General features: G+C 45.5%; 1 protein-coding gene across 1 annotated transcript in view; it reads left to right on the top strand.

Annotated features, from left to right (window-relative positions):
- The window catches only part of gfra2b (GDNF family receptor alpha 2b), a 79,725-nt gene that overhangs the window by 28,980 nt on the left and 25,618 nt on the right, over positions 1-25,127 (top strand). Inside the window, exons 3-4 of the mRNA XM_070851081.1 lie at positions 6,090-6,167; positions 24,338-24,537. Of these exons, the coding sequence (XP_070707182.1) occupies positions 6,090-6,167; positions 24,338-24,537 (278 nt within the window). The remainder of the gene's footprint in view (positions 1-6,089; positions 6,168-24,337; positions 24,538-25,127) is intronic.

Consider the following 25,127-nt stretch of genomic DNA (forward strand, 5'->3'; position numbering starts at 1 on the left):
CAGCGTGGTGTCATTAACCGTGTGGCTGAGCAGAACATCTAACTGAGCGCACACACTCCTACGTGATGTCACCGCTCCTACGTGATGTCACCGCTCCTACGTGATGTCACCGCTCCTACGTGATGTCACCACTCCACAGCGAAGTTGACCGAAACTTTAGTCTCGTCTGTCCGTCCGTCCGTCCCTGACAACCACCGCAATAACCCAACAACCGCCCTGACAACCACCTACCTGAAAGCCCGTTCCCCGGCTCTTTTAAGGTTGTTACGGTTGTTAAGGTGTTACGTACTGACGCCCCCCCCCCCTTGGTATGGACATCCTGTAGCTCCGTAGAGCCTCGGCTGCCAGTAACAGCAGACGGAGCGGCTCCCTCCCCCGGTGCCTCCACCTTTTCCTTTAGTCTTCCTTTCATCCGCCCCCAGCTCCAATCCATGGACATCACCCCGACGGGCAGAAATAGAGCCGATCGGCGTTTATTTAGAGAGGCCGCTTCTGTAAAGCCTCCATGAGGAGCAGAGAGCCGTGATCCCGGCCTCCTCCCCTCAGGGAGCCTGCTTCTGTCTGCTTCTGTCGTTAAACACCGACGACCTCTGACCACTTTCATATTAAGTTCAGAGCATAACGATCACAGCTGATAAAAGGAACCGTTAACACAAACAGTGAGGCTCTGACGTTTGTGTCAAAAGGACGATTTCATGAATTCTCAGCAGATTTGTCCTGTGAATATTTCCTGATATTTGTAGGAACTTTTTATGCAATTCTCTTTATATTTTATGCAACAATCAACTCTAATAGGCTTCTTTTTTGACACTTGGCCATTGTTCTGTTGCTCTTTGGCAGTTTGAACTGTGTGTTTGAGCAGAGAGTGAAGCATCCCTGGTGGGGGGGCATGTTGGGAACCAGTGCTCTAAAGCTTCTGGTGTCTTCTCTGCAACCACAGACTGTATAAAGATGGCCGACATGACCGCTACCCAACAGTGATGCTGAAACCTGAAACAGTTCAGATCTCCTCTGGAGGGTTCACAGATCTTTAGTTCCTGTTTCTCCATCCTCTGTTGTTCTGGATCAACATGTTCTCTGTCTTTCTTTAGTTCCTGTTTCTCCATCCACTGTTGTTCTGGATCAACATGTTCTCTGTCTTTCTTTAGTTCCTGTTTCTCCATCCACTGTTGTTCTGGATCAACATGTTCTCTGTCTTTCTTTAGTTCCTGTTTCTCCATCCACTGTTGTTCTGGATCAACATGTTCTCTGTCTTTCTTTAGTTCCTGTTTCTACATCCACTGTTGTTCTGGATCAACATGTTCTCTGTCTTTCTTTAGTTCCTGTTTCTCCATCCACTGTTGTTCTGGATCAACATGTTCTCTGTCTTTCTTTAGTTCCTGTTTCTCCATCCACTGTTGTTCTGGATCAACATGTTCTCTGTCTTTCTTTAGTTCCTGTTTCTCCATCCACTGTTGTTCTGGATCAACATGTTCTCTGTCTTTCTTTAGTTCCTGTTTCTCCATCCTCTGTTGTTCTGGATCAACATGTTCTCTGTCTTTCTTTAGTTCCTGTTTCTCCATCCTCTGTTGTTCTGGATCAACATGTTCTCTGTCTTTCTTTAGTTCCTGTTTCTCCATCCACTGTTGTTCTGGATCAACATGTTCTCTGTCTTTCTTTAGTTCCTGTTTCTACATCCACTGTTGTTCTGGATCAACATGTTCTCTGTCTTTCTTTAGTTCCTGTTTCTCCATCCACTGTTGTTCTGGATCAACATGTTCTCTGTCTTTCTTTAGTTCCTGTTTCTCCATCCACTGTTGTTCTGGATCAACATGTTCTCTGTCTTTCTTTAGTTCCTGTTTCTCCATCCACTGTTGTTCTGGATCAACATGTTCTCTGTCTTTCTTTAGTCTCCTCTGATGAACAACATGTCTGAAGTCTTTTCTCACTCATTCTGCTTCACTGACTTCTGGAACCTTCTAGCTGAGGTTGGACACATTTTAGGGACATGAAGAAGAAGAAGGTCCTCCAAGAGACGACGTCACCAGAAGAAGAAGCAGCAGCGTTCAGAGAGCTCAGAGGGTTTAAGACAGAACCCTAAATGAGCGGTTCGTTGGGGGGGGGTCCTGGTTCAGCCCTGAAGGTGTCGATCTGCCTCTGAATGCAGGCTGAATAAGCCCCTCTGTGCTGAGTGTTTACCTGCAGGATAAAGAGAAGCTCTGGCTGTTGGGAGCAGTCGACCGTAATCCTCAGTCCATTTCCTGTTAAAGGTAAAAGGAAAACAAGCTCTTTGATCAGCTGCCGTCGAAGCGACGCTAAGCTCTGCCTCGACGCCACATTTAGTATTTCTGGAGTCACTTTCCCGCGTCTGCTGCACCCAGTTACAGCTCCAGGTGAATAACATCAGGAAAGGAGGCTTTTATCAGAGTAAACAGCAACACTTCACTGTAACTAAGTGAGTCAGATTCTCTGTATGCAGCGCCGCACTCACAGCCCGGTCACAGGATACAGAGGAGGAAGTCTGAGACCACACAGAGAATATTTACACTGAGAACAGGAAGCTTTCTGAACATGTGAAAGAAAAACAGAATATTTATGACTCTACCAATCAGATTTGAGCAGATTTTGTGGCGTTGAAGGAAAATGGATTTTAGCCTCCTTAAAAAAATCAATATCAGTTTAAGTGTACACAGTATCTAGAGTATTTTCACTGCTTTACATCACCATCAGACAGCCCTTTCTGAAGCTGTTCTCTCTCTCGATTCGCTCTCAAAGACACCAGACTCCATTGACAAAAACAGTAATTTGACCTCAGACCACTACAGTCGCTGGTCTGTGAAGTAAAATTAGTGTTTTGGATCACAGTAGGTCCACTAAAAGAGCTTGTTTGATCCACTGACAGGCTCAGAGTGTTATTCTAAGTGTGTGACAGCATCATGGAAAGGATCCCTACAGAGAGAGACCTGGAAGATCCTTTTGGTTTAACCACAAACAGCACACACACCAGACTACATTCACTAAAACAGGGATTTTAGAGAACAGGACACAGGAGCTGCTGGTTTACTGCTGCTTTGATTGGTTGGTTTGTTTGTGTTGTTTTGTGTTGCACTAATCCTGTAAAACACCAACATCATAAAATAACACAAAAAAACTAAATCGGTTGAGGCCGCTGTCAACCAACAACTACTGTGTTCTGTCAGGTAAAATTACTGTTTTTGCCAATGGAGTCTGGTGTGTTTGAAGAGCGTGAAGGGAGACACAAAGGACTACCATAGCAGTAAAATCTGAACTATCCCTTTAAGCTCAATGCAGCTTAACTACATCATGCAGCTCTCAGTATCTGTAATATGACATGAAATTAGTACATTAAAGGGAAGTAACATGAAAAACAAGCTCCACCGTGTGTTTTTGATGGACTCTTTTCTCTTTGTGAGACTTTGTAGAGCAACGATAACTGTAATGAAAACAGACGCTGGCTGCCAACAACATGCTTAAAAACAAAGGCAAACATATTATTACGATCCCCCCGCTGCCTGTCAGAGGATGCATGTGTCCTACGGTGATGGATTCTGTGTGGGGGAGAGCGTGCAGCTTTAATTTCAGCTTAAATATAGAAATACAGCTCATGCACGCAGCGTGTGAAGGAGAAGCTGGTAAATGAAACCTTCCGTCGCTTCATTACGCCGAACAGTTGGTTTGCAAACACAAGTAAAAGCTGTGTGGGCGCTGGTTGATATCACCTGAAGTGCATAATAAGAAGAAAAAGACATGATACAGGGAAGAGCTTGGTGAATAATAAAGGATAATAAATAGTTTTCTTTCATTTCAGAGAAAATCCATAAATCTCTCGTCTCAGCTAGCTTAGCTTAGCTTAGCTTAGCTTAGCATAAAGACGTGTGGCATCAGGACCGTGGACGCCTCACTGGCCGCTGCCATGTGTCGCTGTTTATTCTGAGCAGATTCACAGCGGGGCGTTCAGGTCCAGTTGGAAATAACGGCTTCACCACTGAGGTCCAAATCAAACACCAGAGAACTACGAAAGATACGATAAGGAACTGTGTCACTGCGTCCTGAGTATCTGGCTGAAGTTTGTCTTCAGGGCTTATTAGGGCTCCTTTTGTTTAGGGGTAAAGTGTAGAGTTACTATTTCAGGGTTTAAAGCTACTTTCCAGCTTTATTGTGGAGGAGAAACTGAAATGCAGATGATGCTGAATGAGGTCACAAACACAACATTTGTCCCGACGAGTCTTGAGAAACTATGAAGTATCTGCGGTCTGTCGTTTGATCTGTGTCACTGCTGAAACTAGAGCAGAACACCATGAAAAAGAAATAATTTATTCTTCATTATAAACTTTACTCTGAAAGAGCAGCTTCACTGGAGGCTCTTATATTGTAGGAAATGTTATTTCAGGTGTTGATTAAGTGGAAAATGTCCTGCTGTACCTGCCTTTAGTCATCACTCATCACTCACTCATTATTTCTTTATCTTACTTTACCTCCTTCCTGTGTGTGTGTGTGTGTGTGTGTGTGTGTGTGTGTGTGTGTGTGTTAATATCTTTCTGTGTGTGATGAAAAGCACTGTGAATAGTGTCGCTGCTGAGAGGTGCTGCACTAATTAACGCCTCGGGAATATCACCCTGCTAATTCTGACGGCGCGTCACCTTCATGGGAACTTCTTCAGCTGTTCTGTAGCTCCAAACACTAATGTGAGTTTCAGTCCCCTGAAAGTCCCTCAGTGTTTTCTCACAGGAAGTAGTTTTTACGGCGCTGAATGCCTAAAACCGCTCGTATTAACCCACGTGTGATGTCTCCAGACTCAGCAGAATAGTTTTCTGACTGTTTTCGCTCTGCGGCTTTTGTTTGCCGTCCTGGATGCTTCACAGAAGAGAGTACACGATGTGTTCTGGCAGACAAACACAGACTTTTAGTGGCTGAGGCTGAGGAGAAACAGGAGGAGCGGTGACAGCCGGGTCCTCGGCGTGGATGATGTTTGAGAGACAAATTAGTTTCTGAGTGATCGCGCTGGAAATGTTCTCAGATCGGAGCCGTCAGACGGCGGCGGCGCTGTCCTGGTCCCCTGACGGCTCACAGTAGGCGTGGAAACAGAAGTCTGATGGTAGAACTGTGTGAATCTCATTGGGGTCGTGTTCTTTTTGTTTATGCCAGAGGGGGAAAGTCGACGTTAGAGCAGGGGAGTGTCGATGAACTTTAACCCTCTGAACTCTGAACCTCTGGGCTCAAGAATCATCCGATCTAATTCAGAAATTAGCAACTTTTAGCATTCAGATTAGTCCAATTCAAAGGGTGTGTAGTTCTAAGTGTGTGACAGCATCATGGAAAGGATCCCTACAGAGAGAGACCTGGAAGATCCTTTTGGTTTAACCACAAACAGCACACACACCAGACTACATTCACTAAAACAGGGATTTTAGAGAACAGGACTCAGGAGCTGCTGCTCTGCTGCTGCCTCCATCAGTCAGTGTGTCTGTGTTGTATTGTATGTTATAGGAACATTGAACCAACCATTTAAGACCCCCCAAAACACACTAGAACACAAATAGATAAACTGATGGAGGCAGCAGTAGAACAGCAGCTCCTGTGCTCTGTGAGGTAAAATTACTGCTGTTGTCAGTGGAGTCTGGTGGCTTTGAAGAGAGCAATATGACAGCTGATCGTTTAGTTTGTCTGTGTTATTGAGTGACTTTGGTGTTTTGGAGGGTCAGTTCAGGTCCAAACAACATTTATATAACACACAGTAAAAACCTAGAGCCAAGGTTAAAAATACCTGAGTGGTGCTTGTCATGATAAATGTTATTTAGATTTTTATTTGGGGTGTAGCGGTGCCTATTTTTCCTACAGTCCCTGAAGTGGCTTTGGCCCTGAAACAAACAGTTTTCATGCAGCTCTGAGCTTCTACACTCCACACCACGGACAATTTGACTTTGAAGGTAGTTTCCAGGTGGAGCCAGATGTTCAGATGTGTACCTGCTGTGTTTTTGTGTGTGTGTGTGTGTGTGTGTGTGTGTGTGTGTGTGTGTGTGTGTGTGTGTGTGTGTGTGTGTGTGTGTGTGAGCCTGATCTTAACACTTCTGTCTTCTGTTGTTTTTCAGGGGAAGAGTTTTACGAGACGTCTCCCTACGAGCCGATCCATTTCTCAGAGGAGTTCAGACATGCCTCCATCATCTCAGGTACGGCTGCCGTGTGTGTGTGTGTGTGTGTGTGTGTGTGTGTGTGTGTGTGTGTGTGTGTGTGTGTGTGTGTGTGTGTGTGTGTGTGTGTGTGTGTGTGTGTGTGTGTGTGTGTGTGTGTGTGTGTGTGGAGCAGACTGACACACACTTATCGAGGTTGCAGCAGCAGTGAGTGATCGTCTCTGGGATGAGTTTGGGGGATTACCTAGAAGAATACAAATCTCTGCGGCTTCCCTGCTGATTAAGATGAACTGAGCAGCTCTCCCCGCCGCTCGGCTCGCTCCATCTGTGAACGTGTGAATGAATGCGTGTCTTTGTGATTACCACTGTGTGTGTGTGTGTGTGTGTGTGTGTGTGTGAGTCTCCATCTGAAGCCGTCCTTTCATGAAAACCTATTTTCCTTCCAAAAATATTTCTATGTGCCGCAGCGGTTCCTCCTGATTTAAAGGGCAGGGAGATAACCTTTGTTTGGTGCTCACTCTGTTTTAATTGTGTGGGTCCATATTATTATCGACTGCTTTTAGCTTATCACACATACGGAGCATAGAGCTTCAGCTAGTACATGTTCTTTATTTTTACACAGAAAGGTCACTGAGGAAACAGCTGAATAATGTGTGGGGGAGAAAACAACCCTGATCTCGGGGGGGGGGGGTATCTTGGCTGGAGTGTGAATCTTTATTTCTCAGTGATTTCTTTAATTATTTTCATGGAAATGAGCGACAGGTGAAATAATTAGAACATCACACCATGTAAATCTGCTCCAGTAGGAAGAAATGGCACCTTTATGATTCGAGTCCATCCACGACGACAGGATCTCTGAACCCCCCCTCCACCCCCCCGCTGGTACTCGGCTCTTATTTAAAGGAACATTTGACGGCAAATTACACTTTAAAAACATGTAATCTTACCGGAGACACTGACAGACAGGCTGGTCCTCTCTGACGTCGGCTCTGATGATCACAGACGGCGTGTAAGAGCCAATACCTTGAGTCATTTATCCCCACCTCTGATTGGTTAGTGCTCAGGTAGCCCCGCCCTAAAGCCCCTCCTCTTCCTGGTGGTACGTTACGGCGTCCTGAATATCTGCAGGATGGTTTTTAATCAGTGAGCATGAAGAGGTTCAGCCTTCAGGGCTTCCTGCTGAGATGAGGTTTGTGGAGGCTGACTGGGCTGAACAGATCCTTTATCTGGGGTTTGTTGGGGGGGGGTCAGGATCAGGATCAGGATCAGGGTCAGGGTCAGGATCAGGATCAGGGTCAGGGTCAGGGTCGGGCTGCTGTTCTTTGGGGTTTACTTTCCTCACAGTGTACCTTCAGGTGTTCCTCCGCTGATGTAAAACACACAGAAATGTTCCCCCCCAGTGGAACAGAAGCCTCCTCTCTCTCTGACTGAGCGTCGGCTCCACACACGTTTCTGAGGAGTGTTTAAATGTCAGACGCCCCCAGCAATACATCGTCATTTACACTTTCTGTGTGTGTGTGTGTGTGTGTGTGTGTGTGTGTGTGTGTGTGTGTGTGTGTGTGTGTGTGTGTGTGTGTGTGTGTGTGTGTGTGTGTGTGTGTGTGTGTGTGTGTGTGTGTGTGTGTGGTCAAACAGCTGTGAAATAGACTCGCAGCTCTGTAAATTGGGTTCTGCTCTCTCAGATTAACACAACACAAGTACAAACATGGTCAAAGCCGGAGAGCTGCAACCAATGCAACTTCAAAAGCACTTTCTTTCTCTCTCTCCCTCCCTCCCTCCCTCCCTCCATATCTTCCTCTCACACACCAGCAGAGGAGGGCAGGTGGTGCGTAACATTTCACTTATTTCCAAACGTCCGACCCGGAGCGCCGCCGGAGGACATGACATCCATCTCCACACACACACGGCCGTACATACATACATGTGCAGGATTCAGGCAGCAGCAGAGTGTGTGTGTGTGTGTGTGTGTGTGTGTGTGGTGGTCTCCAGCCGGTTGTTAAAGCTGTTTGCAGTGTGTCCGTGTCTCTCCAATCACCTGTCTACTGGAATCTGGAAGCGTGATGTGAAGATCCAGAGCCGGAGAGGCTCGGAGTGCTGGGAGCAGATAAAGAGGAAACAAGAAAGAGGGAGAGATAAGAGGATAATACAGAAGTGTGTTAAATAGCAGTGGCAGAAGAAAGAGCACTGGAACATTAAAGTATGTTTCAGACAAGACTGTCGCAAATTGATTGGAGGGGAAGGCCAGGCGTGACAGAGTGTTTGTGAATATGGAGCTGTGTGTGTGTGTGTGTGTGTGAGTGTGTGTGTGTGAGTGTGTGTGTGTGATGACTTCCAGAAGTAGGGAGCTGTTTGCAGACTTGAAAGTAAGCAGAGAGAGTCTTTAACTTATCAGGTAGAGTACAATATGTGTTAGAAAAGAACCAACAGAGCCGCTGCTGAGTGTTTAATGCGGCTCTAAAACGTGTGAAATAACAATGGAGTTTGGTGAGTGTGGTGGTGACGAGCCTGCAGCCGCTCTCGGCTCAGCGTCTGTCTGTCCTGCTCTGGTTCACTCTCAGGTCGGTAAGAGGTAAGAGGTGGCTGTGGAGGCTGCACCGAGGCTCAGCGCTCCACAGCAGCTTTGAACAGGTGTTCTGTGGGACGGTCGAGGCTCCGACCTGCTCCTGAAGTTTCCTCCATCTTGGATTCCTCCTGGATGAGGATGTGACGTAAAAACACTTAGAGTAGTTCAAATGACCAGGAAGGAGCTTTACTGCTAGTTAGTCAGTGTGTCAGTGTGTAGTGGAGGTCTATAGTGTGTGTGTGTGCTAGTTAGTCAGTGTGTAGTGGAGGTCTATAGTGTGTCAGTGTGTAGTGGAGGTCTATAGTGTGTCAGTGTGTAGTGGAGGTCTATAGTGTGTGTGTGTGTAGTGGAGGTCTATAGTGTGTCAGTGTGTAGTGGAGGTCTATAGTGTGTCAGTGTGTAGTGGAGGTCTATAGTGTGTGTGTGTGTGTGTGTTAGTTAGTCAGTGTGTCAGTGTGTAGTGGAGGTCTATAGTGTGTGTGTGTGTGTGTTAGTTAGTCAGTGTGTCAGTGTGTAGTGGAGGTCTATAGTGTGTGTGTGCTAGTTAGTCAGTGTGTTAGTGTGTAGTGGAGGTCTATAGTGTGTGTGTGCTAGTTAGTCAGTGTGTTAGTGTGTAGTGGAGGTCTATAGTGTGTGTGTGCTAGTTAGTCAGTGTGTTAGTGTGTAGTGGAGGTCTATAGTGTGTGTGTGCTAGTTAGTCAGTGTGTTAGTGTGTAGTGGAGGACTATAGTGTGTGTGTGCTAGTTAGTCAGTGTGTTAGTGTGTAGTGGAGGTCTATAGTATGTTAGTGTGTAGTGGAGGTCTATAGTGTGTGTGTGCTAGTTAGTCAGTGTGTCAGTGTGTAGTGGAGGTCTATAGTGTGTGTGTGTGCTAGTTAGTCAGTGTGTCAGTGTGTAGTGGAGGTCTATAGTGTGTGTGTGTGCTAGTTAGTCAGTGTGTCAGTGTGTAGTGGAGGTCTATAGTGTGTGTGTGTTAGTTAGTCAGTGTGTCAGTGTGTAGTGGAGGTCTATAGTGTGTGTGTGTGCTAGTTAGTCAGTGTGTCAGTGTGTAGTGGAGGTCTATAGTGTGTGTGTGTGCTAGTTAGTCAGTGTGTTAGTGTGTAGTGGAGGTCTATAGTGTGTGTGTGCTAGTTAGTCAGTGTGTCAGTGTGTAGTGGAGGTCTATAGTGTGTGTGTGCTAGTTAGTCAGTGTGTCAGTGTGTAGTGGAGGTCTATAGTGTGTGTGTGCTAGTTAGTCAGTGTGTTAGTGTGTAGTGGAGGTCTATAGTGTGTGTGTGCTAGTTAGTCAGTGTGTTAGTGTGTAGTGGAGGACTATAGTGTGTGTGTGCTAGTTAGTCAGTGTGTTAGTGTGTAGTGGAGGTCTATAGTGTGTGTGTGCTAGTTAGTCAGTGTGTTAGTGTGTAGTGGAGGTCTATAGTGTGTGTGTGCTAGTTAGTCAGTGTGTTAGTGTGTAGTGGAGGTCTATAGTGTGTGTGTGTGCTAGTTAGTCAGTGTGTTAGTGTGTAGTGGAGGTCTATAGTGTGTGTGTGTGTGTGTGTGTGTGCTAGTTAGTCAGTGTGTCAGTGTGTAGTGGAGGTCTATAGTGTGTGTGTGCTAGTTAGTCAGTGTGTTAGTGTGTAGTGGAGGTCTATAGTGTGTGTGTGCTAGTTAGTCAGTGTGTTAGTGTGTAGTGGAGGTCTATAGTGTGTGTGTGCTAGTTAGTCAGTGTGTTAGTGTGTAGTGGAGGTCTATAGTGTGTGTGTGCTAGTTAGTCAGTGTGTTAGTGTGTAGTGGAGGACTATAGTGTGTGTGTGCTAGTTAGTCAGTGTGTTAGTGTGTAGTGGAGGTCTATAGTGTGTTAGTGTGTAGTGGAGGTCTATAGTGTGTGTGTGCTAGTTAGTCAGTGTGTTAGTGTGTAGTGGAGGACTATAGTGTGTGTGTGCTAGTTAGTCAGTGTGTTAGTGTGTAGTGGAGGTCTATAGTGTGTCAGTGTGTAGTGGAGGTCTATAGTGTGTCAGTGTGTAGTGGAGGTCTATAGTGTGTGTGTGTGTAGTGGAGGTCTATAGTGTGTCAGTGTGTAGTGGAGGTCTATAGTTAAAGTTTAGAGAGAAACTGCATTTAAAAGACAATGAAAACAACATCTGGCAGCAGGAAGTGATCTGGAAGCATCTTCATTAAAGGTAGAAGAGCTGAATCTGTGATGTGTTTGTGTCCTGTGACGGCTGTTTATCAGACACTCATGATGACCTTCATCGCTTTTCTCTCACATCACTCGTCTTCGCTTTAAAGCTCAAATCAAATCTGCATCTCGGAGTGTTTTCAGCCTCCGAAAGAGACGAATAAAAAGGATTCAGTCGGAGAGGAGGAGGAAAGAAAAGACGGCCTAGAGGAGGAAACAGGGAAAGGAGAGAAGAAGGGATGAGAGAGGAGGAGGAGGAGGAGGAGGAGCTGAGAGAGAAAGGAGACGACACAGGAGAGGAGGTTTGGTTTTCAAAGTCTCTTTATTGAAGCATTAGGAGGAGAAACCAGATCACTGTCACATCGTCACGGGGGGGCGAAGCCGTTCTCTTTAAAGGCACCAGACTCCTTTGACAAAAACAGTAATTTTACTTCACATAACACAGGTGTTGCTGGTCGATCTGTGTGGCTTTGATTTTTTTGTTTTGCTTGTGTTATTGTGTGACTTTGGTGTTTTAAAATGACTTTGGATCCAAATTAATGTGTCGGTCCTTTGATCGAGGCAGCAGCAGCACAGCAGACTCTTGTGTCCTGCAACGTAAAATTGCTGTTTTTATCAGTGGAGTCTGGTGGCTTTGAAGAGAGCGACAGAACAGCGTCAGCTTCGTCAAGCAGCTCAGCAGAGGAGGTGGAAGGAAGTCAGTCAGACAAATGGCAGAGAGAATCAGCGCAGTTTTCAAAATAAAAGCCCCCCTGCAGACTCTCAGTGGTATATTCCAGCAGCACACCAGTATTATTCTCTAATGGGGGGGCACCAGGCCAGACGTCAGCCGCTCAGAGGGTTTTTAACACCATGACGACCAGAAGTTCATCTGGGATGGAGAAACACTCTGACTGTGACTTTAGCTGCTGTCTGTAGCTGCAGCACAACAAAGCAGGAAGTACATCCAAGAAACACATTTAAAGCAGCAGAAGAAGAAACGAGGCCTGTTTGATCCTGTTAGAGACACATTTAAAGCAGCAGAAGAAGAAGCGCGGCCTGTGTGATCCTGTTAGAGACACATTTAAAGCAGCAGAAGAAGAAACGCAGCCTGTTTGATCCTGTTAGAAACACATTTAAAGCAGCAGAAGAAGAAACGCGGCCTGTTTGATCCCGTTAGAAGCTCCAACATCAGTTTAATGACCAAACCAGCTGAATCTGAGCAGAAACACTGATCAGCAGGAGAAACAAGGCTCCTGATGAGAGGACAGAACAAAAAAAGTGGATCAAAGCTGGAAGGAGACACAGACGAGCCCGGTGGGATGTCAGGGTCAGGCTGGAGAACAAAGAGGAGCGATCCACCTCGACAAAAGCTTCACCTGATCCAAAGAGACTCAGAAATTAACACTGAATCATCAACATCTCGACTGGAGAAAATGTTGGCCATGATCATCCTGTCAGGTCCACGACAGGTTTGATCTGGAGGAGGAGGAGGAGGAGATGAGGAGGGAAGACAAGAGAAGAAAGGTGAGGAGGACGAGAGGCTGGAGAAGCAGAAAGGAGAGCAGAGTAGATAATGTAACCCCGGGGGGAGAGGACGACGTTTCTACTGACACAGCTCATCTGTGTGTGTGTGTGTGTGTGTGTGTGTGTGTGTGTGTGTGTGTTTCCTCACTTCACATGTGAACTTTTTTCAGACTCACAGTGAAAATGAAATCATCGGAGCTTCAGGCTCTTCAGAGTTTAACAGTGCTACGCTAATTAAAAATGAAAAAAACTCTAATTAACTGACATTTTATGAGGCATACAGACCAAAGGACGCTTCAGCTGCTTACAGTGTTCGAACCTGAAGCGTCTTCAGCTGCTTTAACTCTTCCACTGACTGATGCACACTTTTTAACAGCTGTTAAACCGCTCTCTTCAAACACACCAGACTCCATTGACAAAATCAGTAATTTTACCTTGCAGAACACAGGTGTTGCTGATTTACTGCTGCCTCGTTTTGTTAGTTTGTTTGTGTTATTATGTGTTACAAAAATGTTGTGTTTAATCTGAATGAACCATTTTAAACACCAAAGTCACACAAGAACACAAAAACACTGGCTGATGGAGGCAGCAGCAGACCAGCAGCTCCACTGTTAAATCCCTGTTTTAGTGAATGTAGTCTGGTGTGTGTGCTGTTTGTGGTTAAACCAAAAGGATCTTCCAGGTCTCTCTCTGTAGGGATCCTTTCCATGATGCTGTCACACACTTAGAATAACACTCTGAGCCTGTCAGTGGATCAAACAAGCTCTTTTAGTGGACCTACCTACCTAATAGTCAGTCAGACACCAGGATATGGGCAGATAGGGACCAGGGTAAAGATACCAAAGTCACCCTTTAACTTAAGGGTTTGTAAATATATCTCCAATGTACATTTTGCTGCTTCTCTTCTCTTCAAAGTCAAGAGGAAATTAAAACATGACTTTTAATCTAGCTAATTACACTTCAGGCTCTTTGGGATTAACAGAGAGTTAAAATGTGAATTTCCTGGCAGCCGTAGACGACAGGCTAAACTGAGAGTAATGAGTTGTCCCCTGTAACGAGTTTAGCAGCAGCTTTTTGGGGCTCAGGAGGTAGTTTGTGTCGATGCAGACACACACGTGTAAACACGTGATGAAGATGAATGTGTCCTATACAGAGAAGTTAGTAGTTTGGTGAAAACGCCTTAAAAAGCTGTTTTTACACGTTTTTCCTGATTAGCTGCAGTTAGTAGATTCAGAGGTCTGATTCAAAGCATCAGTACAAACCAATATTAAATATGTGAGGAGCTATTTGAGTGTGTTTTTAATGGGGTAGATTAGGATTAGCACTTGGATTAGGATTTGGATTAGTCCTGGGATTAGGATTAGCCTCCTGCTACATGATGCATTTTAAATGTAATTTCTGCTTCAGGCAATTATGTTGTCTTTCTTGGAGACCATTTAGAGAAAATCATGAATGTGGTTTTTTGTTAGAATTTCAAATCTGCAACCAAACTTCATTCATATTTTAGGAGATTTAAGTGAAATTTGGGACTTTTTTCCAACTTTTTTCCTTCTGTTGAGTCAAAGTGACTCCAGTCGGTGCGCTGTAAACACAGTTCAGGGATTAATTGACCCAAGGAAGGAACATGAGCTCACAGAGGGAGGCGAGAGGTTAAACCAGGACGGCAGGCAGGAAACCAGGAGTCCACAGAGATCACGAAGGGGATTGTTTGGCTGCTTTTAAAGACAGGATATGATAGAACAGGACAGACAGTAGAGGGCCTGAGATCTGAGTCTTACCTGTGTTCACCTGTGTGTTTCTGCTTGTTCTGATAATGTTACAGCAGTTGTACTGCAGGCAGCGGTGTGTCTGTTGTGCTCTCACTCGCTGTCACTTTGATCCTGAGGATGAATCTGCTTTACAGTATTTATAGCGTGTGTGTGTGTGTGTGTGGCTTCAGCACCTCGGACAGCTCCAGAACAACCAAAACCGGACCGATCAGATCCAGGAAGGTCTCCAGGCTTTGAAGCCAGTCCGACCTGGTGGCCAAGCCGTGTGATTAGAATAGTGGCGTCCGTCACATGACACCGTTTGGTCCAAAAAGACTCTTATTGTGAAAGAGACGACTGTAAATCAGAGGATAAACGAGTCGTTTGGCCGTCAGAGTTTGATCCATTCAGTCCGAAAACATTTTGGAAAATCTGGAAGAGCCACAAGATTAAATCGTTTTATCACCATTCAAGTTAGCTCAGGGCTAACAGGAAGTTAGCAGAAGGCTAACAGGAAGTTAGCAGAAGGCTAAGAGGAAGTTAGCTCAGCAGGCCCAGACAGCAGTCCTCCAGGCTCTGTGGGCCCATAATGAGGAACATCCTGGTACTTTCATATCATGTAGTCAGAGTATTAGCAGTACAAGTATTCTCAGTTTCACGTAGTGTCAGCGCTAACAGTACTGCAGTATCCTCTCCCTCCTTTCCTCTCTCCTTCCTCTCTCCTTCCTCTCCTTCCTCTCCTCCTCACTCCTTCCTCTCTCCTTCCTCTCCTCCTCACTCCTTCCTCTCCTCCTCACTCCTTCCTCTCCTCCTCACTCCTTCCTCTCTCCTTCCTCTCCTCCTCACTCCTTCCTCTCCTTCCTCTCCTCCCTCACTCCCTCACTCCTCCCTCTCCTCCTCCTGCTCTCTCTCTTGCCTCTCTTCTCCTCTTCCTCTGATTCCCCCGCTCACTCTCACGCCCCCGTCCTCCCTCCAGTTCTTCTTTTGACCTTGTTAGATCATGTCTCAGTAGTGTGAGTATATATATTTACACACACACACACACACACACAGTGTGTGACGGAGAGCGGTCGCTGCAGCACAGTGTTTTAATAAAACATTAAGTGAGTGAGTGCTTTGTATATATATATATATCTGTGTGTGTGTGTGTGTGTGTGTGTGTGTGTGTGTGTGCACCCCAGGGCAGGGCTTTGTGTGTTTATCCTGTTGAGGTTGTGTGTGAGGAAGATAACAGGACGACCTGGGGCGACTCTCTAATTGGCCCGCTCTCCTGCCCCGGATACTCGCTCCCTTTCTCTATATATATATCTGCTCCCCTTCAAACGCTGCCCTCCTATTGCCTCTTCTTCATCTTCCCCTTCTTCTTCTTCTTCTTCTCCTCTCCGCTGCGAGGTGTAGAGCGAGCCGGGCCATGCATTAAAGACGGGGGGGAGGGGGGGAGGGAGGGAGGAGAGGCCTCGGGTTGAGAGGGTTAAACTGTGAGAGTGATGCTAATGAAAAGATGTCAGTGAAACAGGAAGTGGTGAGCGTTTGAAGGCAGCCATGTGCACAGCTTGCAGTGAGGGTTGGACGTGCTGCTGGATGAAGGGCGACGAAGAGGAGAACCTGTTTGTTCTCAGCCTCTTATTTTTAATTCATGAGGCTTTGTTTGTTCTCAGTTGATGCTCAAGTGAAACTAAAGAGGAACTTCACAGTAAATCACTTTATTTCACTTTCAGGAAGTGAAACCAGAAGACCTTTAATGGACAAAATTACCCATAGGTCCTAGACCTGGTCCCTCTGTGTCCACATCCTGGTGTCTGAATGACTGGTAGATACTAAAAGTGTTGGAACTGGTCCAGTAAATCACCTCAGCCAGCAGCCAGAAACCACAAACAGCCGTTAAATCGCTCTCTTCAAAACCACCAGACTCCATTGACAGAAGCAGTGATTTTACCTCTCAGGGCACAAAATTAACTAGTGTACTGCTGCCTACATCAGTTAGTTGGTTTGTGTTATTGTGTGGTTGTGCTAATAACTAACAAGTCAAACAAAACCCTGTACATATAGAACATCATGGAAAGGATCCCTACAGAGAGAGACCTGGAAGATCCTTTTGGTTTAACCACAAACAGCACACACACCAGACTACATTCACTAAAACAGGGATTTTAAAATAGTAAGGTATTTCCTTCTTTTCGTTGTGTTTACTGCAGAGTCATGAGATGTGTCTTCACGCAGGGGGAAGAAGAAAGGAATAAAAGTCTGTTAAAACTGGAATTTAACTTTTAACTCTGAGCTTTGATTTGATTGATCATTGATCATTTTAGATACCTTGTTGGTGAAACGGATCCAGAAAGATCTCGGTTTCCAAACTCAGCCTTTATGTGTCCGACATCTGGTAACGTCTCTGGATAAGCTCATCATACACTGCGCTCAACAACGCCTTGGGAGTGTTTAAAGTCAGATTCACAGCAGAAGTTGTACATTTACTGGACAAAGTGCATGAGGGTGCAGCGACCTGAGGCTGATGTAGGCTCTTCCACCCACAGTGTTTCCAGCCTGTTGAGGTGTGAGCTGCTGCTCAGAGACCAAACCTGCTCGTTTGACTGACTGCATTAAGGCAGGAAACGCTGAAGTGGCTGGAGGGTTTATTTATGGGCTGAAAGTACACGTTTTTCCTGTCCGTCCCTGAACACACCGTCAGATGTTCTGCATAACAAGGACCTCACAAACCTCAGCGGCGCTCAGCTCCCTTCATTTAGCTTTCTGGACGTATGCGCTTGAATCCTCCTGCGTTTTCTCTCGCTGTATCGTCCCACTTTGTCTCCATGTGAGGAAATTCCACCACATTTATCCCATTTAAAAGGCTGCTCATATCTTTGAGCTAAACAATGTGTGCATGTTGTAGTTTGTGGGGAAAAACCTAGTGGGACGTATGAGTGACGTCACAGAACATTTATCTTGTCTTTACACAATAAACTAAACTCATCAGGCTTCACTGTTCAGACCCAGAAGCTGTGGTTAAATCCTACGTTACTAAATGCAGGCCAGGAACAGCAAGCTAACGTTAGCGCCGCTGCAGCAGTGTAGCTCTCGCTGATATAATAATGATTTACATATATTAAGGACACATTTTACTACATTGATGATTGTTGTACTTGCTCTCTGTACATTGACTTAATGCATCTTAATGCATGAATTAATCAGTGTAGTAAATAGTGGCCTTAATATATATTTGTTCTCTCTGTTGCCGATGCTGGCCGACACACGTGTGAATAAGGGACCACTGGCACTTATTTTTTCCACTCGTAGTGTTGCTCGCTCTTCATCCTCTTCCTCCTCCTCCTCCTCCCCCACGCTGTCTGCCTGTCTGTCAGGCGTTTTCTGCACTGTTGGATAAAGTGAAAAGTTTTGAGATAGTCGACAGTTGATGGCTCCGGCTTCAGGGAGGCAGCACAAACTTTGCAGCCACAGGTCCTCCAGACTTCTCTGACTCCTGATGGAGACATTAAAGAGGACGGAAACACTTTATTCACGTTATGAAACCCCAAAATACTGTAGATAATACAACAAGAAACAATTACAACAAGTTAAAGGTACTCATTTGTCATTTGACGACAGAAACATGAAGGAAAAGGGTCGAAACATGTTTTACATCACGTCATGATCCTCTATGATAAAACCTTTATCTAATATGTTCTGCAGCACAGACCTGAGACCAGCAGTGAAGGAAAACAGGGCTGACCTATGTAATTCTTTCCATTTACTAGGTGTGTTTGAGGGAAGTCAGACCTGAGATGTGCTGTGGTGAGCAGTGCTTTACATTAGAGGGGAGGGGAGGTGATAAACTGCAGGAGAGCTGTATGAATAAACCCGACAGAGTGGAGTTCTCCTGTTTCCTCCAGTCACAGGGATGATATTTCCCTCCTGCAATGACACACAGCAGGATGATATCTTCACAGTCCACCACAGACAGATGATCAAAACACAGACTAGCTTCACACACATGCTGATTAAAAGTCAGAATGCTGTTGAGACAAGTTCCCGGCTTAATTTTCAGTTATGTAAATAAAGTGGATCGAGCTGGAATTAAGGGTTGTTGACAATAAAACACATTTTGTCTGCAAAGACGTCAGAAGAGCGTGAAAGGCAGATTGTAATCCTGATGTAGTCTGAGTTTAAGAGGAGCCAGATTAGAGAAGACTGTGTCATCTGCATAGAAACTGATATCATAAGCGTATATTGGAGTGGTAACGATATTATATACAGTATATATATTATATCTAAATGTATCTTTAGACCCTTTATCTTTCCCAGTAAAGTACACGTTAAAAGACTGAAATAAAGAGCAGCAGATGAGGCAGTAGATGTTGAGATGTTTCTGTGCGACCCAGAAATGTCGACTTGATGAGGACGAACCACCAGGATTAATGTACAGCATGCGTGCGTGTCTACGTTACGTGCCACAAACTTGTCAACACAACATCTTCATCTTCATTAGGACTGGACAGCGCGGTCCTGACGGAGTGCGTCAGCCGTTTTTACAGTCAGTCACCAGAGGAGCGAACAGCCCCGTGTTCGGTTTCATTCTGCTGCAGCTCCTCAAGACCGAATCAGCCTTTTCCTGGAAACACACAGCTCCACTTCAGCTGGGTTTATCTGCACCGCTCAGGGCTGTGTGTGTGTGTGTGACTGTGTGTGTGTGTGTGTGTGTGTGTGTGTGTGTGTGTGTGTGTGTGTGTGTGTGTGTGTGTGTGTGTGTGTGTGTGTGTGTGTGTGTGTGTGTGTGTGTGTGTGTGTGTGTGTGTGTGTGTGTGTGAACTGCCAGTAGATGTTTGAATCCGAAGAGGAATATTTTCCATTAGAGGCGACTTTTTCAGTGATAAAACTCAGAGGCATTACAGTACTTCCCATCTTGTAAACTCTCACATACAGAGTACACAGAGAGACCCTGTGTGTGTGTGTGTGTGTGTGTGTGTGTGTGTGTGTGTGTGTGTGTGTGTGTGTGTGTGTGTGTGTGTGTGTGTGTGTGTGTGTGTGTGTGTGTGTGTGTGTGTGTGTGTGTGTGTGTGTGTGTGTGTGTCAGCCATGTCTGTTTGCATTCAGTCACGTTCACGAGCACCAAGGTTATCTGCAGGGGAAGCAACACAGTGTGAAGCTCTAACTGAACACACTGATCCTACAGACAAACACTATGATGCACACACACACACACACACACACACACACACACGTTAATTGCGGCCATATCCATATTTAATTATATCTGACACAACAGACGGAGGTGATGACAGCTCTCAGCGCCGGCCTCTCTGTCACCTCTCAGTTCGATTCAATGAGCTTCACTGTAGAAAAGAAAATCCCATTAGTTTGAGGCGTGAAGGTCTGACCTGCACGGCTCTCCGGTCTGTCGGAGCTTCAGTCAAATGTCAGACGCTCTTCTTTGATACCTCTAATGAAGAGACGCTGACATCACGCAGGTGTAAAGCAGCAAAAAGCTTGATTTGCTCCGACGGAGAGAGAATAAGTTTGTACACCAGACCACAGCCACGTTCTGGCAGGGTTAGCATCACCAGGGGAGGGGGGGAGGGTGAAGTCCTCACTGCGCTCGTTAATAACTTAACTCATCTTGTCCGACGTCATTTGAGCCGTCTGAAACTACACGATCCGGTCTGTCGTAGACATGACGGCGGGGCAAAGACTAAAGAGGAAGACAAAACTGGCAGTGAGATGTGATCGGACAGATCTGAGACACGTGTTGAATCATTTAGTGTGACTTCCACTTCCAGAGGACGTCATTATCTCTGGTGCCCAGCAGCTCACACGGCAGGGAGCAACGGGCTGTGCAGAGCCTGGTTTAAGTCTTCTTCAGTATCGCAGTGATCCAGTGATCCAGTGATCCAGTGATGGTTATCTGAACATCAGTGGATCCGCTGCAGACAGAAGCTACAAGCAGCAGATAGTATGTGGGTCAAAGAACCTGGTAGCAAGGAAGGTAGAAACATCGTCTCATCCAGGATTCAGAGAGGGAACCTTCAGAGATCTGGTCTCCGTTCATTCCTATGAAAGCTGCTCAGTGGAGCATGAAGAGTGAAGTTTGAGCCGGCTAACTTCCTGTTAGCACTGTGCTAACTTCCTGTTAGCACTGTGCTAACTTCCTGTGGTTAAAAAATATGCAGACACATTTATGTTAATACATTTCTGCTTTATTATCCTGAAGTTTTAGCCTGATGCAGGACTGTGTGATAGCTGCTGTGACCTTTACACAGACCAAAGAGATGCTGTAGGATGTATCAGACTGTGCTCGCATTCTTGAGATAAAGAAGAGTTGGAGAAGGCCTTGAACAGTGAGAAGTCAGCGTACCTGAGTTTCTCACCAACCGCCCCTGTAAGGAGGAGAGGGAGCAGGGTGAGGAGGAGAGGGAGCAGGGTGAGGAGGAGAGGGAGCAGGGTGAGGAGGAGGAGGACTGCTGAGAGGAGGAACTTTGCTTATACATGTTACATATATGCTTGACAGACACTGAGACTGCTCAGTGCAGATGTAGATCTTTACCTGTACTCCTTGTTTGTTTCAAAGTAAACCTTTGAACTGAGATCTCTGTCTCACAGCGAAAATACAGTTCTTGTCTTATAGAAATAATTTCCTGACAAAATGATTTCATCTTGTGGCTCTTCCAGACTTTCCAAATGTTTCCGGACTGAAAGGATGATTTCGTGATCGTGATCATTTTGTGGTTTGTGGCCCAAAAAATGATTTCCACTCGTCTCTTTCTCAGTGTGAGTCTTTTCGGGCCTGATGGCGTCAGTCACATGACGCCATTGTTGTTGTTTGGCCACTGTGTCGAACTGGCTCCACAGCCTGGAGACCCTCCTGGGAGGGAAAACACACCAGACTGAGTCTAACTCACTTCCTGTCCGTGGTGCTGAAGCGGCCGGTTTTGGTTTTCTGTCTGTTTCGGGGCTCCTCGGGTCGCTCCTGGATCCTGGGGGGGTCCACGGCCGTGAATTAAAGAGCCAAACAATGTTGTTTTCACCTTCACGCCTGATTTGAATCTCTCGCCGCCTTCCTGTTTTCAAAGATGTCCAGAAGTGCAGCCTGATGTGAGGACAGGAGGGACTCCTTCCTCTGTTAAATTACTTCCCCCCACAGTTTCTGATTTCCCTCAGTTTACCAGCGCAGTGCAGGAAACATTTAATTTCTCGGCCCTCTGACGGAAGATGTTTCTCCAGAGTTGTTGCTATTTTACTGATAAAAATATGTCATAATGTTGGAGGAGGCTGCAGCTTTGACTCAGTGAAATGTCATCTTGTCACACTTTAAAGGGCTCTCCTCAGCCAGGATAACAGTTGTCTTCTCCATTAGACTGGAGTAATTGGATGTGTTGGATTGGAACCGAGTGGTGTCCTCATCGTGTGCGTTCACACTCGACGCTGTGATGTGGCATTCAAACATGTGACCAGATCTCACTGTGTTCAGCTCTGCAGCACAGCTGGCAGGTGGTGAACGACGAGCTTCTGCTCTCAGTCTCTAGTTTACTGTCTTCTTCAGTTCATGTAGTCAGTGATGGTCCATTTAGAGGAAGATACACCAGGAAGGGGGGGAGGGACTACCTGGTCACTGACCAATCAGAGGAAGGTCTTCATCGAGTCACTTCTGGCTCCGAAAAACCAAGATGGCGACGCCCACTTCCTGTATACAGTCCGTGCAGCCACACTGTGAGGCTTCATGCACGTCACGTTCAACAGACACCGGAGACATGAAGCTCCCAGCTGATGGCCTCAGTGTTTTTATTTCAGTGCTCTACTGATGCAGGGGAGCGTCCGCCAACCAACCACACATTTTTATCTCACTACACTCCCTGTGCTGTTTAACAACACTCACAACAAAAGCATGGCAGGTGGGGGCAGCCTGTTGTAACGTACATGTATTGAACGTACATTTGTAAATGCACAAAGGCAAGTTTATTTAGCTAGCTGATGCTATGTTAGCTAACGTTAGCGTCTGCGTATTGCTACTAAATCTACCTATTAAAGATGACAGTAAATAAATGTGGTGCACAAGATGTTTGTTGATCGTTTGAGCAGTGTGTGACAGCATCATGGAAAGGATCCCTACAGAGAAAGGATCCCTACAGAGAGAGACCTGGAAGATCCTTTTGGTTTAACCACAAACAGCACACACACCAGACTACATTCACTAAAACAGGGATTTTAGAGCTGCTGCTCCACCAGTCAGTGTGTGTGTGTGTGTGTGTGTGTGTGTGTGTGTGTGTGTGTGTGTGTGTGTGTGTGTGTGTGTGTGTGTTGTTGTGTGAGTCCACAGTGTGCTGATGTTTCCACTCACCTGACGTTATCTCACAAAATCTATTTCTGAAACCCAAAAGTCACAAATGAACATAAGTCTCACTGTAGTTTCCACACACACTTTGCTCAGCAGCAGGTTCCTCGTATCTCCACCATCACATGACCTCTTTATCGGACCTGTCAGCTGACCATCCGTCCCCGTGACGTCTTGTAACGGGCGAGCGGAGGCCTGTTACACCCTCCTCTGTCCTCCCCCCCCCGTTTATTGCTGCTCACTTAAGCTCCACTTAAGATTTTATCGCCTCCTATTTGGCGTGTTATCAGTAAATCCCACTATCACTCGTCCACAGGTCCACTGACTCAGGATCAGTCCGGTCTGTCGGGGTCCGTCTGATCGTATCTTTGGTGAATCTGCTGTCTTTAACGACCCGCTGGGGTCCCATCCCGCTCCACGCTCCACATTAACATAATGGCTGCAATGGAAGGAGATTAGAAATAAGGTTATTAATGTTCACTAACGTGCTGCAGCGCTGGCCGCAGGCTCGCCAGAGATATCAGAGACACAGAGGGTCCTGATTCAGACCGAACACAAGACTAGTCTGACCAGATAACAGCCGGAGTCCAGTCCAGCCCACTGGTTTTAGTTTACTCCTCTGTCATTCATGCTGGGGCCAGTGTTGTTATTAGAGTCTGTTTTTAGTCCTGTTGAATCTCTTTGTCATTTTGAGTCTGTTTTTAGTCGGTTTGGGCCTCTTTAGTTATGTAGAATCTGTTTTTAGTCAGTTTGGGCCTCTTTAGTTATGTAGAATCTGTTTTTAGTCAGTTTGGGCCTCTTTAGTTATGTAGAATCTGTTTTTAGTCAGTTTGGGCCTCTTTAGTTATGTAGAATCTGTTTTTAGTCAGTTTGGGCCTCTTTAGTTATGTAGAATGTGTTTTTAGTCAGTTTGGGCCTCTTTAGTTATGTAGAATCTGTTTTTAGTCAGTTTGGGCCTCTTTAGTTATGTAGAATGTGTTTTTAGTCAGTTTGGGCCTCTTTAGTTATGTAGAATCTGTTTTTAGTCAGTTTGGGCCTCTTTAGTTATGTAGAATGTGTTTTTAGTCAGTTTGGGCCTCTTTAGTTATGTAGAATGTGTTTTTAGTCAGTTTGGGCCTCTTTAGTTATGTAGAATGTGTTTTTAGTCAGTTTGGGCCTCTTTAGTTATGTAGAATGTGTTTTTAGTCAGTTTGGGCCTCTTTAGTTATGTAGAATGTGTTTTTAGTCAGTTTGGGCCTCTTTAGTTATGTAGAATGTGTTTTTAGTCAGTTTGGGCCTCTTTAGTTATGTAGAATGTGTTTTTAGTCAGTTTGGGCCTCTTTAGTTATGTAGAATCTGTTTTCCAGTTGTTTTTACTGCTTATTTCAGCCTCTGTATTTGTGTTGCATGTCTTCACAGTCACTTTGGTTTTCTTTGTAGTCATTTCCAGTCTGTTTTTAGTCATTTTGAGTTTCTTCTCTTTGTAGTTATTTTGTGACTGTAGTTGTTCTGAATTGGTTTGTTGTCATTTTGAGTCTATTTGAAATGAATTTGAGCCTCTTTACAATCGTTTAGCCTCAATCCTCCTTTATTTACTGTCATTCTGAGTCTCTTTGTAGTCACTGTGTTTTCTGTGAACACATCCAGACTGAAAGAGGCAAACTGAACAGTTTGTGGTCGTTTGAGTCTCTTTGTAGTTGGTTTGTGGTTCTTTAGTTGTCTTTAAGTTATTTTGAGGCTCTGTGTGGTTTAGCTGCGTCTCTCTGTAGTATTTTTATCTCTCTTTGGGATTGTTTTATTCAGGTAATGTGAATTTGCTCAGCTCAAACACGTCTGGAAGTGTTCCCTCATCCTTCAACACATGGATTCATCAGTTTCACAAGGTTTCTGTCTGTTCCTGTAAATCTTTTTATTCTTTTCTTTCCCTCTCCTTCAGATTCGTCCTTGTCGAAGATGAGCCCCTGCTCCGAAGCAGGGAAACCCTGTAACCCCTGTCTGGATGCAGCGAAGGCTTGTAACCTCAACGAGACGTGTAAACGCCTGCGGTCCGCCTACAACTCCATCTGCAGCAAGGCCACGCCCCCTCAGCCCTCTGTGGCCAATCAGGAGCCGTGCAGCCGGAAAAGATGTCAGAAGGTGGGTAAATTATTATTATATATGAGGAACTCTAGCATTTATGAACTTGGGCCCTATTTGTTCTTATTTTTGTGTCTGAGTGACTGGTAGGTAGTAAAAGTGTTGGAACTGGTCCAGTAGATCACCTCAGCCAGAACTGGTCCAGTAGATCACCTCAGCCAGAACTGGTCCAGTAGATCACCTCAGCCAGCAGCCACCAAACGGGCTGCAATGGCTGCTAACAGCCGTTATAGCGCTCTCTGCACACACACCAGACTACATTCACTAAAACAGGGATTTTAGCTTGTGTGAGTTTGGTGTTTGAAAGAGTTCATTCAGATCAAACAATAATATGTGTAACACACAATAACACAAACGAACCGATCGAGGCAGCAGCAGCCCAGCAACTCCTAGGCAAGCTAAAACCCCTGTTTTAGTGAATGTAGTCTGGTGTGTGTGCTGTTTGTGGTTAAACCAAAAGGATCTTCCAGGTCTCTCTCTGTAGGGATCCTTTCCATGATGCTGTCACACACTTAGAATAACACTCTGAGCCTGTCAGTGGATCAAACAAGCTCTTTTAGTGGACCTACTGTGATCAGGTGCAGTTGTCC

This window comes from Pempheris klunzingeri, chromosome 19 (assembly GCF_042242105.1).
Source record: "Pempheris klunzingeri isolate RE-2024b chromosome 19, fPemKlu1.hap1, whole genome shotgun sequence".
Lineage (NCBI taxonomy): Eukaryota > Metazoa > Chordata > Actinopteri > Acropomatiformes > Pempheridae > Pempheris > Pempheris klunzingeri.